Source organism: Lampetra fluviatilis, chromosome 26 (genome assembly GCF_964198595.1).
Source record: "Lampetra fluviatilis chromosome 26, kcLamFluv1.1, whole genome shotgun sequence".
NCBI lineage: Eukaryota > Metazoa > Chordata > Hyperoartia > Petromyzontiformes > Petromyzontidae > Lampetra > Lampetra fluviatilis.
Window position 1 is genome coordinate 11,313,370 of NC_136300.1, and position 16,826 is coordinate 11,330,195.

General features: G+C 51.8%; 1 protein-coding gene across 1 annotated transcript in view; it reads left to right on the plus strand.

Annotated features, from left to right (window-relative positions):
* Positions 1-16,826, plus strand: part of SACM1L (SAC1 like phosphatidylinositide phosphatase) — a 61,452-nt gene that overhangs the window by 14,265 nt on the left and 30,361 nt on the right. The window contains exons 11-12 of the mRNA XM_078868776.1: positions 2,109-2,188; positions 4,092-4,190. Coding sequence (XP_078724902.1) covers positions 2,109-2,188; positions 4,092-4,190 — 179 coding nt within the window. The remainder of the gene's footprint in view (positions 1-2,108; positions 2,189-4,091; positions 4,191-16,826) is intronic.

A 16,826-nucleotide genomic window follows, 5' to 3' on the forward strand; every position in this document is an offset into this window, starting at 1 on the left:
GTATGTGGTGGGAGAAAATGTGGATGCTCTCACCTCTTCCAAGACGTCAGACCAGTATGAAAGAGTAGGCCAAATACCCTTCCAGAGGGGGGCTCTCTAGAGCGCCCGCTGTTAGCGGAAGCCCTTCCGACAGCGGTGGTGTGAGCAAGCAATTGCAGGGCTGCGCCTTTACCTCCTGTGACCCCCGTTGTCAAGAATCTCATGAGTCGGTGGAAAATGCCCAAGGCTCGGAGAACCAAACGACTTCACGGTGAGGTCCAGAAGGATTTATGACTCAATAAAAGATTGAGTTTCAATAGAGAGAGGGAAGATATTAAAATAGTTTTACTTTTTCCAGGAAGAACCTTCCTGATTGCCAATAGGCACTCATTCAGGAGGATCCTGCTACCTTGGGGTGTTTGGCCAATTCCTATTTAAGGAAAAAAATTTTTACAAGTGGAAGAACGGCAGAATAACCGGAGAAAATTGAAACGTACAGGGGGGATAACACTCTGAGGTCTAGTACACATGTTCACGAACCCGCTCGCTGTACATGTGGGAGTTTCACGCGCCTACACGATCTACCAACCCCACTGAGGGTCAATTATAATTCCAATCAGAGCGGCATTATTATCTGTGAGGACAGATGAAATTACACCGTGATTGCAATTCATTACAAATGACACGATCATATCCTTTTTTTTTTACAAAGCTGTAATAGATAAGAGGGTAATACTTTATATTTTTTTTTATAATTGAACAAAGTTGTTAGAAGAGCTTGGAAAAGAGATGATGATGATTGGGATGGAATTCCAAAGTGGAGTAGCGCGAGGGAAGAAGCAGAAATAGAATTGAGGTGACCTGCCATGTGGTGAGTGGGCGAGTGGTTGGGGGAGTGAGCGCTTGATTAGGTGAGTGCACGAGTGAGTTAACGAGTGGATATGTGGGTGGGTGAGTGAGTGGGTGAGCTAGCGAGTGTGTTGTTGTGGTGCTGGCCTGGGCCTCCCCTAGGTCGACTCGGCCTCAAATGAGTACCTGGTGCGGTGTGTAAAAATCATCACCACTGGGGAGACAAAGGCGGTCGGGCGTGGCACTGGCCACCCACCCCCTCGTGTACCGTGCCAGCCTTCATAGGTGTTCACTAAAAGCACTTGCCCCAAAAGTCTGTTAAGTCTATGAGGGGGACCTTTGTATTTGTCTTTTTTGTGACCTACAGTGTGGTGGTTGATCGCAGTATGGATGAGACAATCCCACACTGCCCCCTGCACCTCCGATTCGCACACCGTGCATCAGCTGACCCTACGCTGCTCCCTGCACCGCTGATTCACAGAGCATGGATCAGCTGATCCCACACTGCTCCCTGCACCGCTGATTCACAGACAGGGGATCAGCTGATTCCACGCTGCCCCCTGCACTTCCTATTCTCAGATCGTGGATCAGCCGATCTCACGCTGCTCCCCTCACCGCTGATTCACAGAGCATGGATCAGCTGATCCCAAGCTGCCCCCCGCACCTCCGATTCACAGAGCATGGGTCAGCGGGCAATGTCACTGAGTTCAACCCAGCCTCCACGGAGGCCACTGAGTGGCTTCATAACCTCGACATACAAAGCAGAAGAGCAATACAAACGCTTTTAAGTAAAACAAGTTTTGAAAATATTGCATAGGCAAGGATTATGCAACGCTTTCCACCCTGGTTTTCATCCGTGCACGTGTTTAACGAGCAGTATGAAAGCTGACGGGTATCTGGCAGGAGAAAAAATACTCCTTTGCATATATCCGACAAGTAGTCTACATGGGCAAACTTCATTCATAATTTATGCTAACACTCAAATTTTTTTGCTGTGATTCTTTGATCAACGTGGCCGGATTTTAATTGGACGATATCCCTAATGGGGCTGCAGCTCTACACAACAGCTTTGTCCCACCCCTCCCCATCGTCACAGATGGACGGGCCGACAGACAGACGGAGCTAATGAGTCAATGGCCGAAGGCTTTCATCCTTCGTTAGGAAGCGTAAAAAATCTGCCATCCGACTCATCGCCCCGGCTACTTGACTGCGTGTCCCGGCTCTGGTGAATAACCATGGCTCCTGGGTGTGCGGTTTCCCCCCACCCCTCACCCTCCAAGGTGGACCACAAGGGCTCGGAGAAGAGGCTGGAGGAGGCATTTGCGGCGCTGACCAAGCGTCTGGGCAGCGATTGGATCCAGTGAGCGAACCGCCCTTCCTGCTCCCCTTAGGCTATCTCGTTCTCTCCCCCGTTCTCTCTTTCTCCCTCGACCTTCTCTTTCCCTCATGTGCTCTCCGTATCACCGTGTCTCCCCCCCCGTTCCCCCTTTCTCTCGGTTTCTCTCCTCCCCCATCTCTGTTTCATCTTTACTTTTTCTTTCATTTTCTTTCTGCCTCTCACTGTCTCTCCCAAACCCTCTCTCTCCCCCACCCTTTCTCTCCCCCTTGGTGCCTTCTCTTTGCTCTCTCTGTCTCACTCTGTCCATATCCCTCTCTTGTGTTCTCTCTGTTGCTCTCTCTCGCTTTCTCCCTATTGTCCTCACTTTTTTTTACTTCTCTCTCTGCCTTTGCTCTCTCTCGTTCCGTCTTCCCAACTTTCTCTCTCCGTTCACTTTCCCTTGTTCTACGTTCTTCTCTCCTTGAACAATTCCCAGACGTGAAAATCAAATCGGTTTCATAGGATCTCGGACTGCACGAACTAATGTGTTTGTGTATTTGGAACAGCGTGTGTTCTTGGTGGGAGCACAGTGGTTAGCGCACTGCATCGCCTAACTCAGTGGTTCTTAACCTTTCCTTCAGCCCTTCGGTTCTCAATCGTCAAAACATTTATAATGTTAATAAATAGATAGCGTTTGATGAAACAAATTAGTTTAATTTGGGTTTTGATGATTTACCTTCTAAAGAAATCTGGCCATGTCTTGGCACCCCCAGAAAGGGCATCTCGCACTCCCAGGGGGTGCGTGTACCCCAGGTAAAGAACTCTACTGGTCTAATCGAATACAATTATTTTCTTTCGGCATCGATTCCTCGGCACGTCCAACATCAGCGATGAATATCCGAACCGGTCGCCTCCCCCTAGGTCAACTCTTCCTAAAATGAGTACCTGGTGTGGCGGTGTGTAACCATGGATACTGGCGTCAGGCAGCATGCGTGGCGCCGGCCACACACCCACTCGCCTTACCGTGTCAGCCTTCGTAGGTTGGCTACACGGGTGGCATGTAACCCAGTGTACTGTGGAGGCGAGGGTCGGTGGTTCGCCGCACAAATGTTGTGAAACTCCCTTCCCGTGGCCGTTGAGGAGGTGCCATACACCTGGCTGGTTCGGACAATGCGCTCCAACAAGTGGACTAATCGCCATCTGTTTTCATCTATACGACGATAGGGCGTTGCCCCATCGCACGCGTGGGTTTTTTTTCTGGGTGCTCCGGCTTCCTTCCGCTTCCTTCTGCTTGTTTAAACACAGCTCATCATTAATTGTCTGAAAGCATCTTAAAATAAAACCGCAATGTAGCAGCAGCAGCAGAACTCTCCTGAAGAAGAGTCTGACAACTTGGCATGGCTCGCCTGGATAAATAAGTAAATGATTATTTTTACAACTTATCATGGACACCTCTGGCTCTAACAGTCCCTTTGGCTAAAGTAAAGGATGCTCTTTGTGTGTATGTATGTTGAACTTATTTTGCATTGTACGTAGCCAACCGTGCTAATCGGAGGTGTATGCACGCATGTGTATGTGTACGTGTGTACATATGTTTGCGCATGTGTGCATGTGTGTGTTGTTGGGGCAAGTGCTGTTAGGGAGCACCTATGAAGGCTGGAATTGTACTCGAGGGGGTGGGTGGCAAACACCACGCCCAGCCGCCTTTGTCTCCCTAGTGACGATGTTTACACCCCACACTAGGTACTCTCATTTGAGGCCGAGTCACCCTAGAGGAGGCCCAGGACCGGTTCAGATAATCGTCACTGGTGTCGACCGTGAGCGGGAATCGAACCTGGGTCACCGGGTTTCTAGCGCAGCGCGGTAACCGCTACGCCACTGCTCCTCGCACAGGCTATACAAGGGGGTCTTTGTGTGTGTGTGTGTGCGCGCGCTCGCCGTGCAGGTATGAGGCGTTTGACTTCCACAAGGAGTGCAGCCGCATGCGCTGGGAGCGCCTCCACATCCTCATCGACCGCTTGGCGGAGAGACAGGACCACTTGGGGTGAGTGTTTCACACGCACTGCTCGCGCTCACACTTGCACTCTCCTTACACCCGCTTACACTCTCACACGAGGCGCATTCTCACAACGCAAGGGCTGTTCGCTTTTCCGGTTCGCGCTTTCCTTTTTTAAGTTGGTGCCAGGTACCGCTTCATTGTCGGCAGTTACGATCGTTTTTTACCGCAAAGCTATGCGCCCCCCCCCCCTCGCGAGGATCGGCACTTCGCGTGCCATTCGATGGGACGGCTGGTTGATGAGAGTGCAAAGGTCTTTTGGGTGCGAGCCCGAATTGACGGAGCAAAATGGCAAAATAAGGGCCAAAGGAGACGAAGCTGGGAAATGAAATTGCGAAAAGGGCTTAGAGAGTAATCCGCGAAGGCTTCCGTCGCGTCGCGTGGGACGGCCGGCCGCTGCCAAAAGGGGTTAAGGGAGGACAGCTCCCACGGTCTGGGGCGAGGAAGCTGCCCCCCGCCCCTTCACCCCCCTTCCCCCCTTGCGCCGTCGCGGAAGTGAAGACGGAGATTGATAGAGTCGTGGTCTGGATTGCCTGGCAGCTCCCCTGACGCCACGCGGAGATCCCAGCCCGACTGGAAGCATGTAAACGTGACCCCACTACCCCTCCATCGCGTGCAGAAAAAAAAATCCAGTCCCAAGGGACGGTCCGGCAGACCAGGCCCTCGACCAGCGGCTGGGGTGAGTGGGATTTCATAAATCCGAGCAGTGAAGGATGAGATTCAGACCGTCTTAACTAAAAGGTGTGGGTTTACACGATAAGGCGTGGTTAGTTTTTTTAAACAGGCGAATTTTTGGGCTGTGCGGATGAATCTGTTGGGCAACTGGGCCTGTGGAGTGGGATGATGGCAAGGAAAGGTGGCGGTGGATGACGAGGTGCGATGGTGCTCGTTCGCAATTTGTGGGTGCGCGCGTCGCACTGTTTCTGTCGATATGTCCGGCAAGCCGTTTCTTGAGAACTGCTTTTGGTGTTTAGTTTGTTGTCCTTCCGCCCCGTACCTCCGATTAGCGCGCTGTTGGTTACGTAGAGTGCGAGGACTCCACAGTGGCGAGATGTTAACTCCCTCGCCTGGTACACATGAGGTGCTAGGTTCAATCCTGACCCTGACGCCTGCTGTATATTTGGAGTTCGCATGTCTATCTCCCCGTGGCCGCGTGATTTTTCTCCGGGCCCTCCAGTTGTTTTCTCCATATTTAGAAACGTATTTGGCTGCTGCAAATTTCTGCACGATGAGCCACTTGGTTGAGTTATCATTTGTGATGACCAGGTGACTTACAAAAAAAGAGCTATATAGCTCAGTGGGCCTTACCTGGTAAAATAAAAAAAATAGTATATAGTTTTAGATAAAGAAGTTCAACACATACAAGCAGCTTCGCGAGCACTGTGGTGTCTCGGGAGATGCTGGGGTCGGGAGGGATGTAAAATTGGCCATGGAGACAGAAGGCAGAGGGCATGCAGTGATGGATCAGGCACGTGGGGGCAGGCGGCGGTTAGGCGGGACGTGGCTATGCAGATAACAGCTCCGTGGCGGAGGTGGTAGTGGTGGTGGCATGCTCGTTCCGATTTTGACTTTGTTTTTTAATGATGCAACGGGAAGGCGGTGAGCCATTGGGGAGAGCCCAGACCTGTTCATTAAAGCCCTCCGCCTTTGAGGCAGCAGCAGAAAAAGTGAGCGCGGTTCATCGTGTTTGTGCCCGAGGGTTGAACTGGGACAGGTCTCTTCGGTTTTATTGCTTGAAAAGACTTCACATGGAGAAAGTGCTGATAGTCTGGTTCCTGTCATGGAACAAAGGGGAATAGCTGCAGTCATTTCACAGGAATGGGAAGCGAGCACAACAACTTACCGGCCGATCAATTATTCACGCACCGGCAGTGAGATGCAGCTGTCGGCAGAGGTAATAAGTTGGCCCGGGTGAGCCTTTAGATGTGGGAGGAGGAAGATGAGGGAAGGGCGCACGTCGGGGCTTAGCTCGCCGCTGCCCCCCACTTCAGCGCAGACGTGTCAGGTGATCACGGCTAGAGGAACAAATGGCGGCACCCGAGACGATACCGTTCATTAACGAGGATTTGCGCGACGGCTCCGAGAAACGTAAACCTTTGGCGGACGGTTCTCGACTTTACAACAGCTGCGGCTTCTAGCAGAAGGGAGGAAGCGGTGGCGTGGCACGGGTAGCAGCGGCGGCATAGCCCCGTCGTAACCCGTCTGACCTCGCCCTTGACTTTGTTCAAGAGAGCACGTTGTCTTTGGCATCGGGACAGACGGCTGTAGAGGCGCTATGCAGATCCCCCCGGCACTGTGACGGATAATGCCGCTGGCAGGGCGTAACGTGGCACACGCGCCTCCAGGGCCAGGCGTAAACAAGAATACGATCCACCTGACGTGTCGCGATGGCTTCGGGGAGCCATCCTTCTCGCCGCGAGCGGTGGCCGCGTGTTCCGGCCGGATTCGTCCGGCGGTGGCCTTTTGGTGACGCACGGCGCCCGTGGCGATGATTATGAAGAGCTCAGACAAGGTTTTCTGGAGATAGATAAGACCCCGGGGAGATGGGACATTGACCCGAGGTTATAACTCAACCGTGTTATTTGTCGGAGAAACAACCTCATGAGATACACTTCCCCTTATGTAAGCGAGACCTTGGTAACCATGGTGACTTTGGTCGATGTCACACATATTTCGGATTTTGTCACTTTAACTCACGGGGAGCCCTCTCTTGCGAAGGACCGGGGTGCCGTCTCTGCCGTCCGTTTGTACTGCCGCAGAAGAATCGTCGCGCCGATCCTCCGCAGAGGTGGCCTGCAGGCTTGGTGCACGTCCTCGTGGGTCAGTTTGTGCGCTGGCCGGCGAGGATGCGTGGCCGCCCGGACACTCGCCGATCTCACGCGGATGTGGCAGAGGCCGGAGCGAGCGTCAAGGCTGGGGGGGGAGCGAGGTGAGGCACTAGCAGTGGGGAGCGGTGGTGTAGCGGCTGGCACACTGCGCTACGAGATCGATTCCCACTCACGGCCAATACTGGTGGAGATTATCTGAACTGGTCCTGGTACTCCCCTAGGTCGACTCGGTCTCAAATGAGTACCTGGTGCGATGTGTAAACATCGCTACTGGAGAGACAAAGGCGGTCGAGTGTGGTGCTGGCCACCCACCCCCTTGTATGTCGTGCCGGCCTTTGGAGGTGCTCGCTAACAGCACTTGACCCAACGGACTGTGAAAGGCTATACGGGGGGATCTTTGTCCTTGTCTTGATGCACCAGCAGTGCACCGTTCATTGCCTTCGAGCGCCCGCAGGTTACTGTGCAGCATTATGGGTAAAAGCAAGTATCAGGAGAACTCCGTTTTGTATCTCCACATACAATTAGGTATTAGTCTGTTAGGCGATTATTGCCATTCCAGAGCAATATTTTCCAGTGGCATTTATTGAAGTAAGCAACTCTTGACCTAGTTTCGACCTTCAGGGTCTCATCAGGAAAGTCAGGTTTATCAAATAAATTCTGACCCTGCTGATAAAGACCTGGGAAGGTCAAAACTGGTCCAGCATTGTCTGCCTTTCCTCTGGCTGATGCAGATGCAGACCAACAACTACAATTTCACATTCAGGTTGCTTGCTTAAACAAATGCTCCAAATGAATAACATTAGTCTGGAAAGCCGAGAGGCTTTGGTGACGGATCAACACACGTTGCATGTACGTGTGGACACACAGACCGGACTTTGTGGGCGCGTGTATTTTTGTGCCCCGTGGCTTACGAGCACGAGAATGCGGGGCATCTCCCTCCCCTCTACGCTGTGCCCCCCACCCCGCCCCCCCGCCACCCAGCCACCCACCACCCCCAACCCCCAGCATCTCTCTGTCTTCACCCTGGAGTCATCAGAGATTGAAAATTCATTTCTTTGAAACCGCTTTTTTGTGTTTAGTTTGTCGTTCTTCCCCCGCACCTCCGATTAGCACAGTTGGCTACGTACGGTGCGAAAGAAGTTCAACATACATACAAACGGCACGCAATTCAGCCGGCTCCAGTGGGGAGGGCAGGGTGTGGGGCGGGGAGTGGGGGGGTGGCTGGCCGCTAATGCCCACTTAATGTCCACATTCCGCGGGATTAAAGCGCACGTGCTGGAGCGAGCGAGCCGGGGGCAGCGGGCGAGCGTGTCGGGGACGGTAAGTGACACTCCCCCTGGGCGCGTGCGCACAGGGACCGCCCCCCGGGGGTCTGCACAGCTGAGCAAGCTCCTGGCTTCATCGCACGCAAAATAGCCGCTCGCTAGGCCGCCAACAAGATCGCCGAGTTATTTATTTAATGTGTGGGGGGGTTTGTTTTTTAAACAACGGCTGTTATTATGAATGTTTGTGCAGTGATAGCCGTGCCGCTACGGCTGTCCTAAGCGTATTTATTTGGTATGGTGAAATTATACCGTGTAGGTGTTTGCAGCTGTGCCGTAAAGCTCTCCGATGTTGCCTTCGGGGTTGTTCCGCCATGTAACAACAACAACCGCACGTGGTGCATCCCGGACGTGCACCTTGGTGACATTTGTTGTCAATTTATTTTTTAAGCTGAACCGCAAAGGCTGCTTTATCGCTCTAACCTAGGAAACATCACATGAGGGGTCCGTGTGTCTTGTCAGTCTGAGGGCACTTCTCAAAACAAACCAAACTCCAAAACCAATTGCTGCACAACTCGCCACACAGCTTACCGGTAGCAATGCCCAAATCTGTTTGAAAATGATCACTCGCCCAAGATGGGCAATATAATACTCTTTTACAATGTGCGTGTTGAGTTGAAAAGTATTATGATGTTCCGGACGCCAAGCGTATTTTATCAGCACTAGAATAGTTTCGTAAGAAGTAGGTTTAATAAAAAAAAACAGGTCGATATGCAGCTTTGTGTACAAGTATGTGCAGTTCATGCGAGTGTGTTTTGCATGTTGCCGCGCGCACGTTCCTTTGTGCTGTCAAATCGCGTTAAAGACGTTGGTTCCCTTAACGGTCCAGCGTGCCCGCCTGTTACGTTTCCTACTGTCCATTAGCAGCTCAGCAGCAGGCGAGAGTCCTTGGAGATTTGATTTCTCCTTAAAAGGGGAGGGACCTTCATCCGTGTTGTGAGAGTTTTCGGCCGTACGATTTGATTGGTCGAGTGAAAGTGCTGCCCTGTATAAAAGGCGCGGCATGGTGATTTGATTGGCTGTTTGAAAGCGCTGCCCTGCATAAGAGGGGCAGCTGGGTGATTTGATTGGCCATGTGAAAGCGCTGCGCCCTGTATAAGATGATTTGAATGGCCGAGTGAAAGTGCTGCCCTGTATAAGAGGGGCAGCTGGGTGATTTGATTGCACCTGTGAACGGGCTTCCCATTGAGGGGGGCAGGCAGCCGTGTGGCGCCGGAGTTGTGCATGCTGCTCTGGGGTAACGGTGCTTCACTGTGCTTGCTGCTCCGAGAGCCGCAGGCGTGCGCCACACAGCTGGTGGTTTTCTTTTAATCAAAATCATTAATAATTGTTGCCGAATGTGCGCGAGTTGATGTGACCACGGCGCTTTCACCTGTTTTAGCAGATCCACCGCCGAAGCCACACGCTCGCGTTCAATCCTGCAGTTTCCGCTCGCCCGTTTTCACATTATTAGTTTTTGTGCGTATTATTTATCCCAATTAAACACAGATTACACTCAGCGGGGTAGGCGGACATGCACACAGCACTTAATCTTTTTTTACGGATCGGTCTCGGACCGCATAACGGCGGGGATGAGTGATGGTTCGCGCTTGATTTGGTTTAGATTCGCAATGAGTTTGTAATGCAATGAACTTCCTTCGCGTTTTTTGACGAGCGGCGACCGTGCTCGCCGCGCACGCAGCGAAATCGCACGGCGCGCACGCGGATAACGCAATTAGCACGTTCAGCACAGGGAGCACAAAATAAATAGGGCCGCGTAATCGCTTCCGTTTGCAAAACGATTTTTTAGTTTTTTTACTTTCCCCGCCATGACATTGATGTCGAAGGGGATTTTATTTTTCGCTCGGGTGGGGGGGGCCGTTCACCAAAGCCTCCTATTTCTGCACCGGCTGCGAACGTCATAACGAGCAGCTGATGATGACCCCAGCGAGCGCACCCCTCCTCCTGTCCTAATCGTAGCCGTCTCTGCTCGCTTGCCCCCTACCCTGACCTCCAGGCTTTTCTTTTTAAACAACAGCATTGTTTCCATCGTCTCCAAACATAGCCTCATGTTGCGTAACGACGCGCGAGCTAAAAGGCGAGCGAGGGCACAGCGAGCGCCCGCTGAATGCGCCGTCGCTCTCTGGGGCCGTCGCGCGGACGCGGACGTGGACGCGCATTCTGATGCGGTGCCGACAGCTGTTACCCATTTGGAAGTCTCTCCTGGCAACTTTTTGTAATTTTATTTATTCTTCTCTCTCCCATGGCCGTTCCCCCCCCCCTGTGGTTTCATACTCGCGGTGGAGAGATTTTAACTACCTCGATCCTGACCCTGATGCCTGCTGTATATTTGGAGTTTAACGCGTAGGCTTTCGCGACCAATATCATCCATAATAGAGGTTTTTTGGGGTTACATCGCGTAGATTTACGCGTGGTCGCGTGGATTTTTCTCCGGGTTCTCCGGTTTTTCCCTTCACATTTAGAGTCAATATCACGCATTTAGAGTGTTTGGCTGCTATAAATTTCCACATGATAAGCCACTTCATTGCGCTATCATTTGTGGGCAGGTCACTTCTTAAAAAGAGCTACACAGCTCGGTGGGCTTTATACTCTTAGGTTTTTCGGTAAAGTCACGTAGGTAAAAAATAGTAATAAAATAATTGTTCGTTTATTTTTCTATAGCCTTTAAATAGGCTGTTGGGACTCACAGAGACAAATTATAGTTTAATTAACTTCCCCACGCAAAGTTGTACTTCTTTTTTTACCCCGGAAGGGGACATGATGGGCCGAATCAACTCCCCCTCACCCCCCCCAGACCAGGATTTGAACTCGCGACCTTCCGATTGCGAGCTGCTTGCTCACTTTCTCTTCTTTTAAGAGGCGGTTCATTATTTTTTATCCGTGGACGACGGTGACGATGGTGACGATGGTGACGATGGTGACGATGGTGACGACGGTGACGACGGTGACGACGGTGACGACGGTGACGATGACAGGGCCACCTTACTTTTTTTTCCCCTTTCTTCTCCAAATAAATATTTTCCAGGAAGCGGTGAGATAGGAGGACACGAAGGAGCAACACGTGATGAATTCCGTCCAATCGGAGATGGCTCGCATCCAAAGCGCACACGACTGTGGACACAGCCAGTGCGTGGCTCTGTTACAGAGAAACTATTCCACTTTGAAAAATGGGCGAAGAAATTTTGATTTGATCACACACGATGCCTCCTATTCATCACTGGAAACCCAGTGTCTGTTCTTCTCAGCTAGTACCATCAATGCCGAGTTGTTCAATATTTAACAACCGTCTTGCCTAATAGCCAGCGGCCTCATTCGCGTTGTGACAACTTGTGTCCGTGTCACCATCTTTGTGCACACAATGTAGTAATCTTCTGCGAATCTGCTTGCACACACGTATGTGTGTGTGTGTGTATCCACACACATATACACACACACACACGTATATGTATGTACGTGTGTGTGTGTAGATACACACACACATATATGTGTTTGAGTGTGTATACACTCGAGTAAGCAGTTGGTCCGTAGGTAGGTAGGTCGTGTGTCATGGGGTAAAATGTGGATACTTCCACCTCTTCTAAGACATCTGGCTAGCTTGGAAGAGTAGGCCCAGCACCCTCTTGGAGGCCCTCTCAAGAGCTCCTCGCGGGAGCGGAGGCCCCCTTCTGCCAGCGTTGGCCATGAGGGAGCAGCTGCAGGGCTGCACCTTTACCTCGATGTGTTTTTGTATAAGCCGTGTTTTGTTTGCTCGTCCGTTGAGGGAATGTATTCCCTAGGCAATCCGTTTTCATTTACGTTTAAGATTTTCATATTTCATATCCGCGGCCGTTTGCATGAAGCACGGCAAGCAAACATTAACCTGTCTCCCCCCGCCCAGTCCGCTGCACTGATCTAAATTGATCGACGGATCTGTTAAGCCTCTGTCATTCACATCCGTTGTGTTGGCAGCAGCGCTGTATAAATGCACACTGCAGGGTGCGCGAAACATTAGCACTGCCTCTCCCTGTGCATCACCAACCGCCCCCTTCCCTCTACTCGCCCCCCCCCTCTGCCCCCCCCCACTACCCCCCCCCCCGCCGCAACCCCCCAACCCTCCGGCCCCATCGTCTCTTTGATGCTTAATCTGCACATCTTTCACTCTCCCTCCCCCCGCCACCACCTTCACGCCACTTTCCTCCGGAGCGGCACTTTGCTTCACGCGCCGGTATTCCGCGCTAGTTGGTGAACCCGCTGCAGTGACGCTCCGGTCTAGCATGCTCGGAGCTTCGCTAGACCTGGGGGGGGGAGGGGGGGGGAGGGCTATGTTTCCTAGTACCGGCGGGCTCAGACGAGCACTGACGTGGGGAGAATGACCCCCTCTGTTCGTGAAACGGTGACCCCATTTGTCAGTCCATTTATGCATCGTACGTTTCACCGCATTGTACTGAGTGTGTGTGCCTCTCAGTGGGGAGCGGAAGCGTCGCGGTTAGCGTGCTCCGCTACGGACCCAGCGACCCGATTTCGATCCCTGCTCATGGCTAGCATCAGTGACGATTATCTGAACCAGTCCTGGGCCTCCCCAAGGTTGACTCGGCCTCAAATGAGTACCTAGTGCGGTGGTTAAACATTGCCACTCAGTAGACATAGGCGGCCGGGCGTGGTGCTCGCCACCCATCCTCTCGTGTGCCGTGCCAGCCTTCATAGGTGCTCACAAACAGCACTTTCCCCATCAGTCTGTTAAGGCTATACGGGGGATATTTTTCTTTGTTTGCCTGTCAGTAACTTTTGCCGGATCACCAATCGTATGGTTGTGATGTTTTGTCATTTTCTTTTAATGCCGTATGAAAGAAGGAAATACTGCATGTGCGTGACATCGCATTGACTCGTCAATTGAAGTCTTACCTTCATGATACAAGCGTGTCGAATCGTGCATTTCATCCGTAACTTTTAAGATTTAAAATTGAAAACAAATTTCTTTAGAGATGATTTTTGTGTTGAGTTTGTTGTCCTTCCCCCCCACACCTGCGATTATTACGGTTGGCTATGTACAGGGTGAAAGAAGTTCAACATACGTACATACGGTGGCTACAATTTGTAAAAACTACGGGCGTACGATATGCATATGTCATAAATGGAACGCCTTGAATGTTGCAAATGAAGGGGATGGTGGGCACCAGGACTTGTTCAGACCTCACTCGTCGCTGATATTAGCCGTGACCGGGAATCGATCTTGGGTAGTCAGGTTCATTGTGTATTGTGTTAACCACTGCATCACTGTTCCTCCCTCCCCTCACCCTGAGCCATAAGCACATAAATTAACAGGTGCAACTGTTTATGAAACTCATGTGGGTGTAGTTATTTTTCTAATCTCAAATTTAGACCCTAACACAGTGCACGAGTAGACTAATGATTGTCATTGGGTCGTTACGACGAGCTGAGCAACTTCATTAACTCTTGCCAAGATTTTCAGGCAGCTGCTGGGAAATCAACCCATTGACGCTGTTTGTAAGCTGCTTACAGGCAGCCCAGCCGTCCACACTGCACATACTACTTATATATACTATCTCTCTGTACGCGTGTACATGTGTACTGGCCGCCTGTTTTATCTTTGGCAATGCCTCTGGGTGCACGGGAGTGCGCTCCCGCGCCACACGGGTGATGTGAGGGACCGCGTGCTTTCTAGTGACACGTGACACGTGCCGCTCACTGTCACCCCCCCACCTCTCCGCTCCCTCCCTCCTCCCGTGCTGTGATCCCCGGGTAACGGTGCTACTTATTGGCTCTGACAGCTGATGGAGGCGGCAGCATGTGTCTCAGCAAGGTCACCTCTCCCTCCATCCCACCACTCGCTGCTAAAGCCGCCTCCACCCCCTGTTTCTCTTCGACTCTCACCCCCCTCTCACCCCGCCCCCATCCTCTATCCGCTGGCTGCCACCGCCGTGTCCTTCTGTCGATGTACGTTTAAGCACGGTCCCCTTTATCCGGCGTTCTTCCAATATTACCGCCGCTTCCACGAAAGCGGATTTACGGGGGCTGGGGAGATCCTATTTCAAAAGCATCCCGTTGCTCCTTTCCCCCTTCACCCTTCCCAAAAGTCACGCCGTTATAAAACGAAGCGCTCGGCGCACGGCAAGGGGATCTTCCTTTTGTGCCATCGTTGCTCTCGCTGCGCCGTTCCGTTGCGATCGTTCAGCACGGCCCCCGCCACGCAGCGGGGGTCGCCTGGCGCTCCCCGCATCACGCCGCCTCGTGCTGTGTGAAAGTAACATTTCCGCAGATTTAAACAAGAAAAAAACTCTAAAAAAATATATATTATTTTCATTTTATTACCAGGTAAGTCCCACTGAGCTATGTAACTCTTTTTCAGAAGCGACCTGGCCACAAATAATCGCTCAAAAAGTGTCAGATCATGTGGAAATTTATTGCAACCAAATACTATAAACGCGTGATGTTGATTCTAATTGTTTAGGGGAAAAGCCAGAGGACCTGGAGAAAAATCCAAGCGTTCGGGTCGCGATTGAACCCATGACCTCCTTCATACTAGGTCGGGGAAGTTAACATCTCGCCACTGTGTTTTGTGGGCGAGATCACGCGCCAACCTGTCACCCGCAAACACCTCGCTCGAGGCGGCTCGCCACCAAAGCCACCGCCGCCGGCGCCATTGCCCCCGCGGTGGCTGTGCCGTCCGCAAGGAACGAGATGAAATGAAATGCCGCGGCCGTTGCCGTTATCGCCGACAAGGCATCGGGCTGTCGTCGCCATGGTTGCCGAGGATCGCTCGCAGCACTAATAAATATAGCGGTGAAGCGCGGAGTCAGCCTCGTGCAGGGGGCTCCCACGTGTGAAATGAGGGCTCAATCGAGTTTTTCGAGCTGAGCCGTCCGATTATTTAAGTAATCGGTGACTCTACCGATTATGCGATGGATTACCCGGCTCGTTGGGGGAGCGCGGAAACCGTTCGGGGGGAAAACATCTCGCCGCTTGGCACGAGCCACTGAACGGGAGGTGTTGGCCGGAGTTCAGTGGCGCCAACCGCGTCACGCCGGGGGGGTGTGGCTGGTTGGGGGTTTCCCGCCTTTTGGGAGGCCATTTTTAGAGGGTGCCCGTATACTCGACCGCAAAGGGTAGTCGATGAAAATGTTTACGCAATCTAAATCGACCGGAACGTCTCCCACTCGGGACTCGTTTATCCACTCTGTGTATCGTTGCTTTGACGGTTCTGTTTGCCGAGCCACTACATCTGTTGAGAAGAAAAGAAGTGTAGGGACCAGGGGCCGGCGGGCACCTTCAGGGACTGCCGCCAGAGTCATCTGCGTGCGAAATTCCCTCCCTGTGCGTAAAATCCCAAAAAGTAACAACTCTACGGCTTGACCCAGCGACAATGGTGGCTGGCGGAGGAGGAGGGCGGCGGCGGGTTCATCGAATACCCGCCCCCTGGCCCCCCCCCTCCCCCCCCATAGGGCACCCGCGGGCTGGGAATATAAATCAATGCCGGGTCTCCCTCAGCTTGCCTTGCCCCACCAAATATCGGCGTGGCGAAGGCGGGAAAGCGGCACGCGCTGCTGCTAAGACGAAGCTTTTTTATCGGTGCAGTGGCAGGAGCGTTCGTCTGTGACGCGTTATCGGCCGCGGCTGAAAGAATCCAGATAAAATGGGGAAGGAGCGCCGCGGTGCGTTCGACGTGCCCGCGAGTGACACCTGGGCTTGATTCCCGCTCGTGCAGAGTTAGGAGTGGTGGTTATTCTGCCCGATCGAAGCTTTGCCGCAGTAGCTAAAAATAAAAAATAACAACCCTGGCCCTTCTCGAAGATAAATTATTTGGCGACTCTGCAGCTGTTGCTACTGATGCGTTGGCAGTGGTGCACAAGTAACACGCAAAAACGCGGTCAAAGAGCATTCGTCAATAATAACACTGTGTATGTGTTTGGCCTTAAAATAAAAACTTATACAGAGATAGGAACGCTTTGGACAATGGCCCGTTTTCATAGGGATGTAAAATGGTCACGGTGTTATTGATGAACGTATTATTATTCTTGGTTTTTTCGGTAAAGTCACGTAGAAGGGAAAAACTATAAAATAATAAAAATAAAACAATACAATTCTCACGACGTTATTATTTTTATTATTTTATTGTTTTTCCCTTTTACGTGGCTTTACCGAAAGAACCAAGAATATGAATCCCTGCAGTCCCGAAAGCTTTAAATCTAAATTGAACGCATTATTCTTGCAGCCGCTCACAGAACTGTATGTTCAGCCTGAGTTAACGTTATGATCGGGAGCTTCGTTGCAGCTTTGCCGAGCCTGCTGGCATCACTGCAATGTTGTTTCCACTATGTATGTGCATGTTGTATGTATGTGAACGTCTTCTGCACCGTACGTAGCCAACCGTGCTAATCGGAGGTGCGGGGGAAGGACAACAAGCCAAACACAAAAAGCAGCACTAAAGCAACGAGTTTTCAATCTATATTATTTAAAAGTGCATGGCTCTTGTGGCT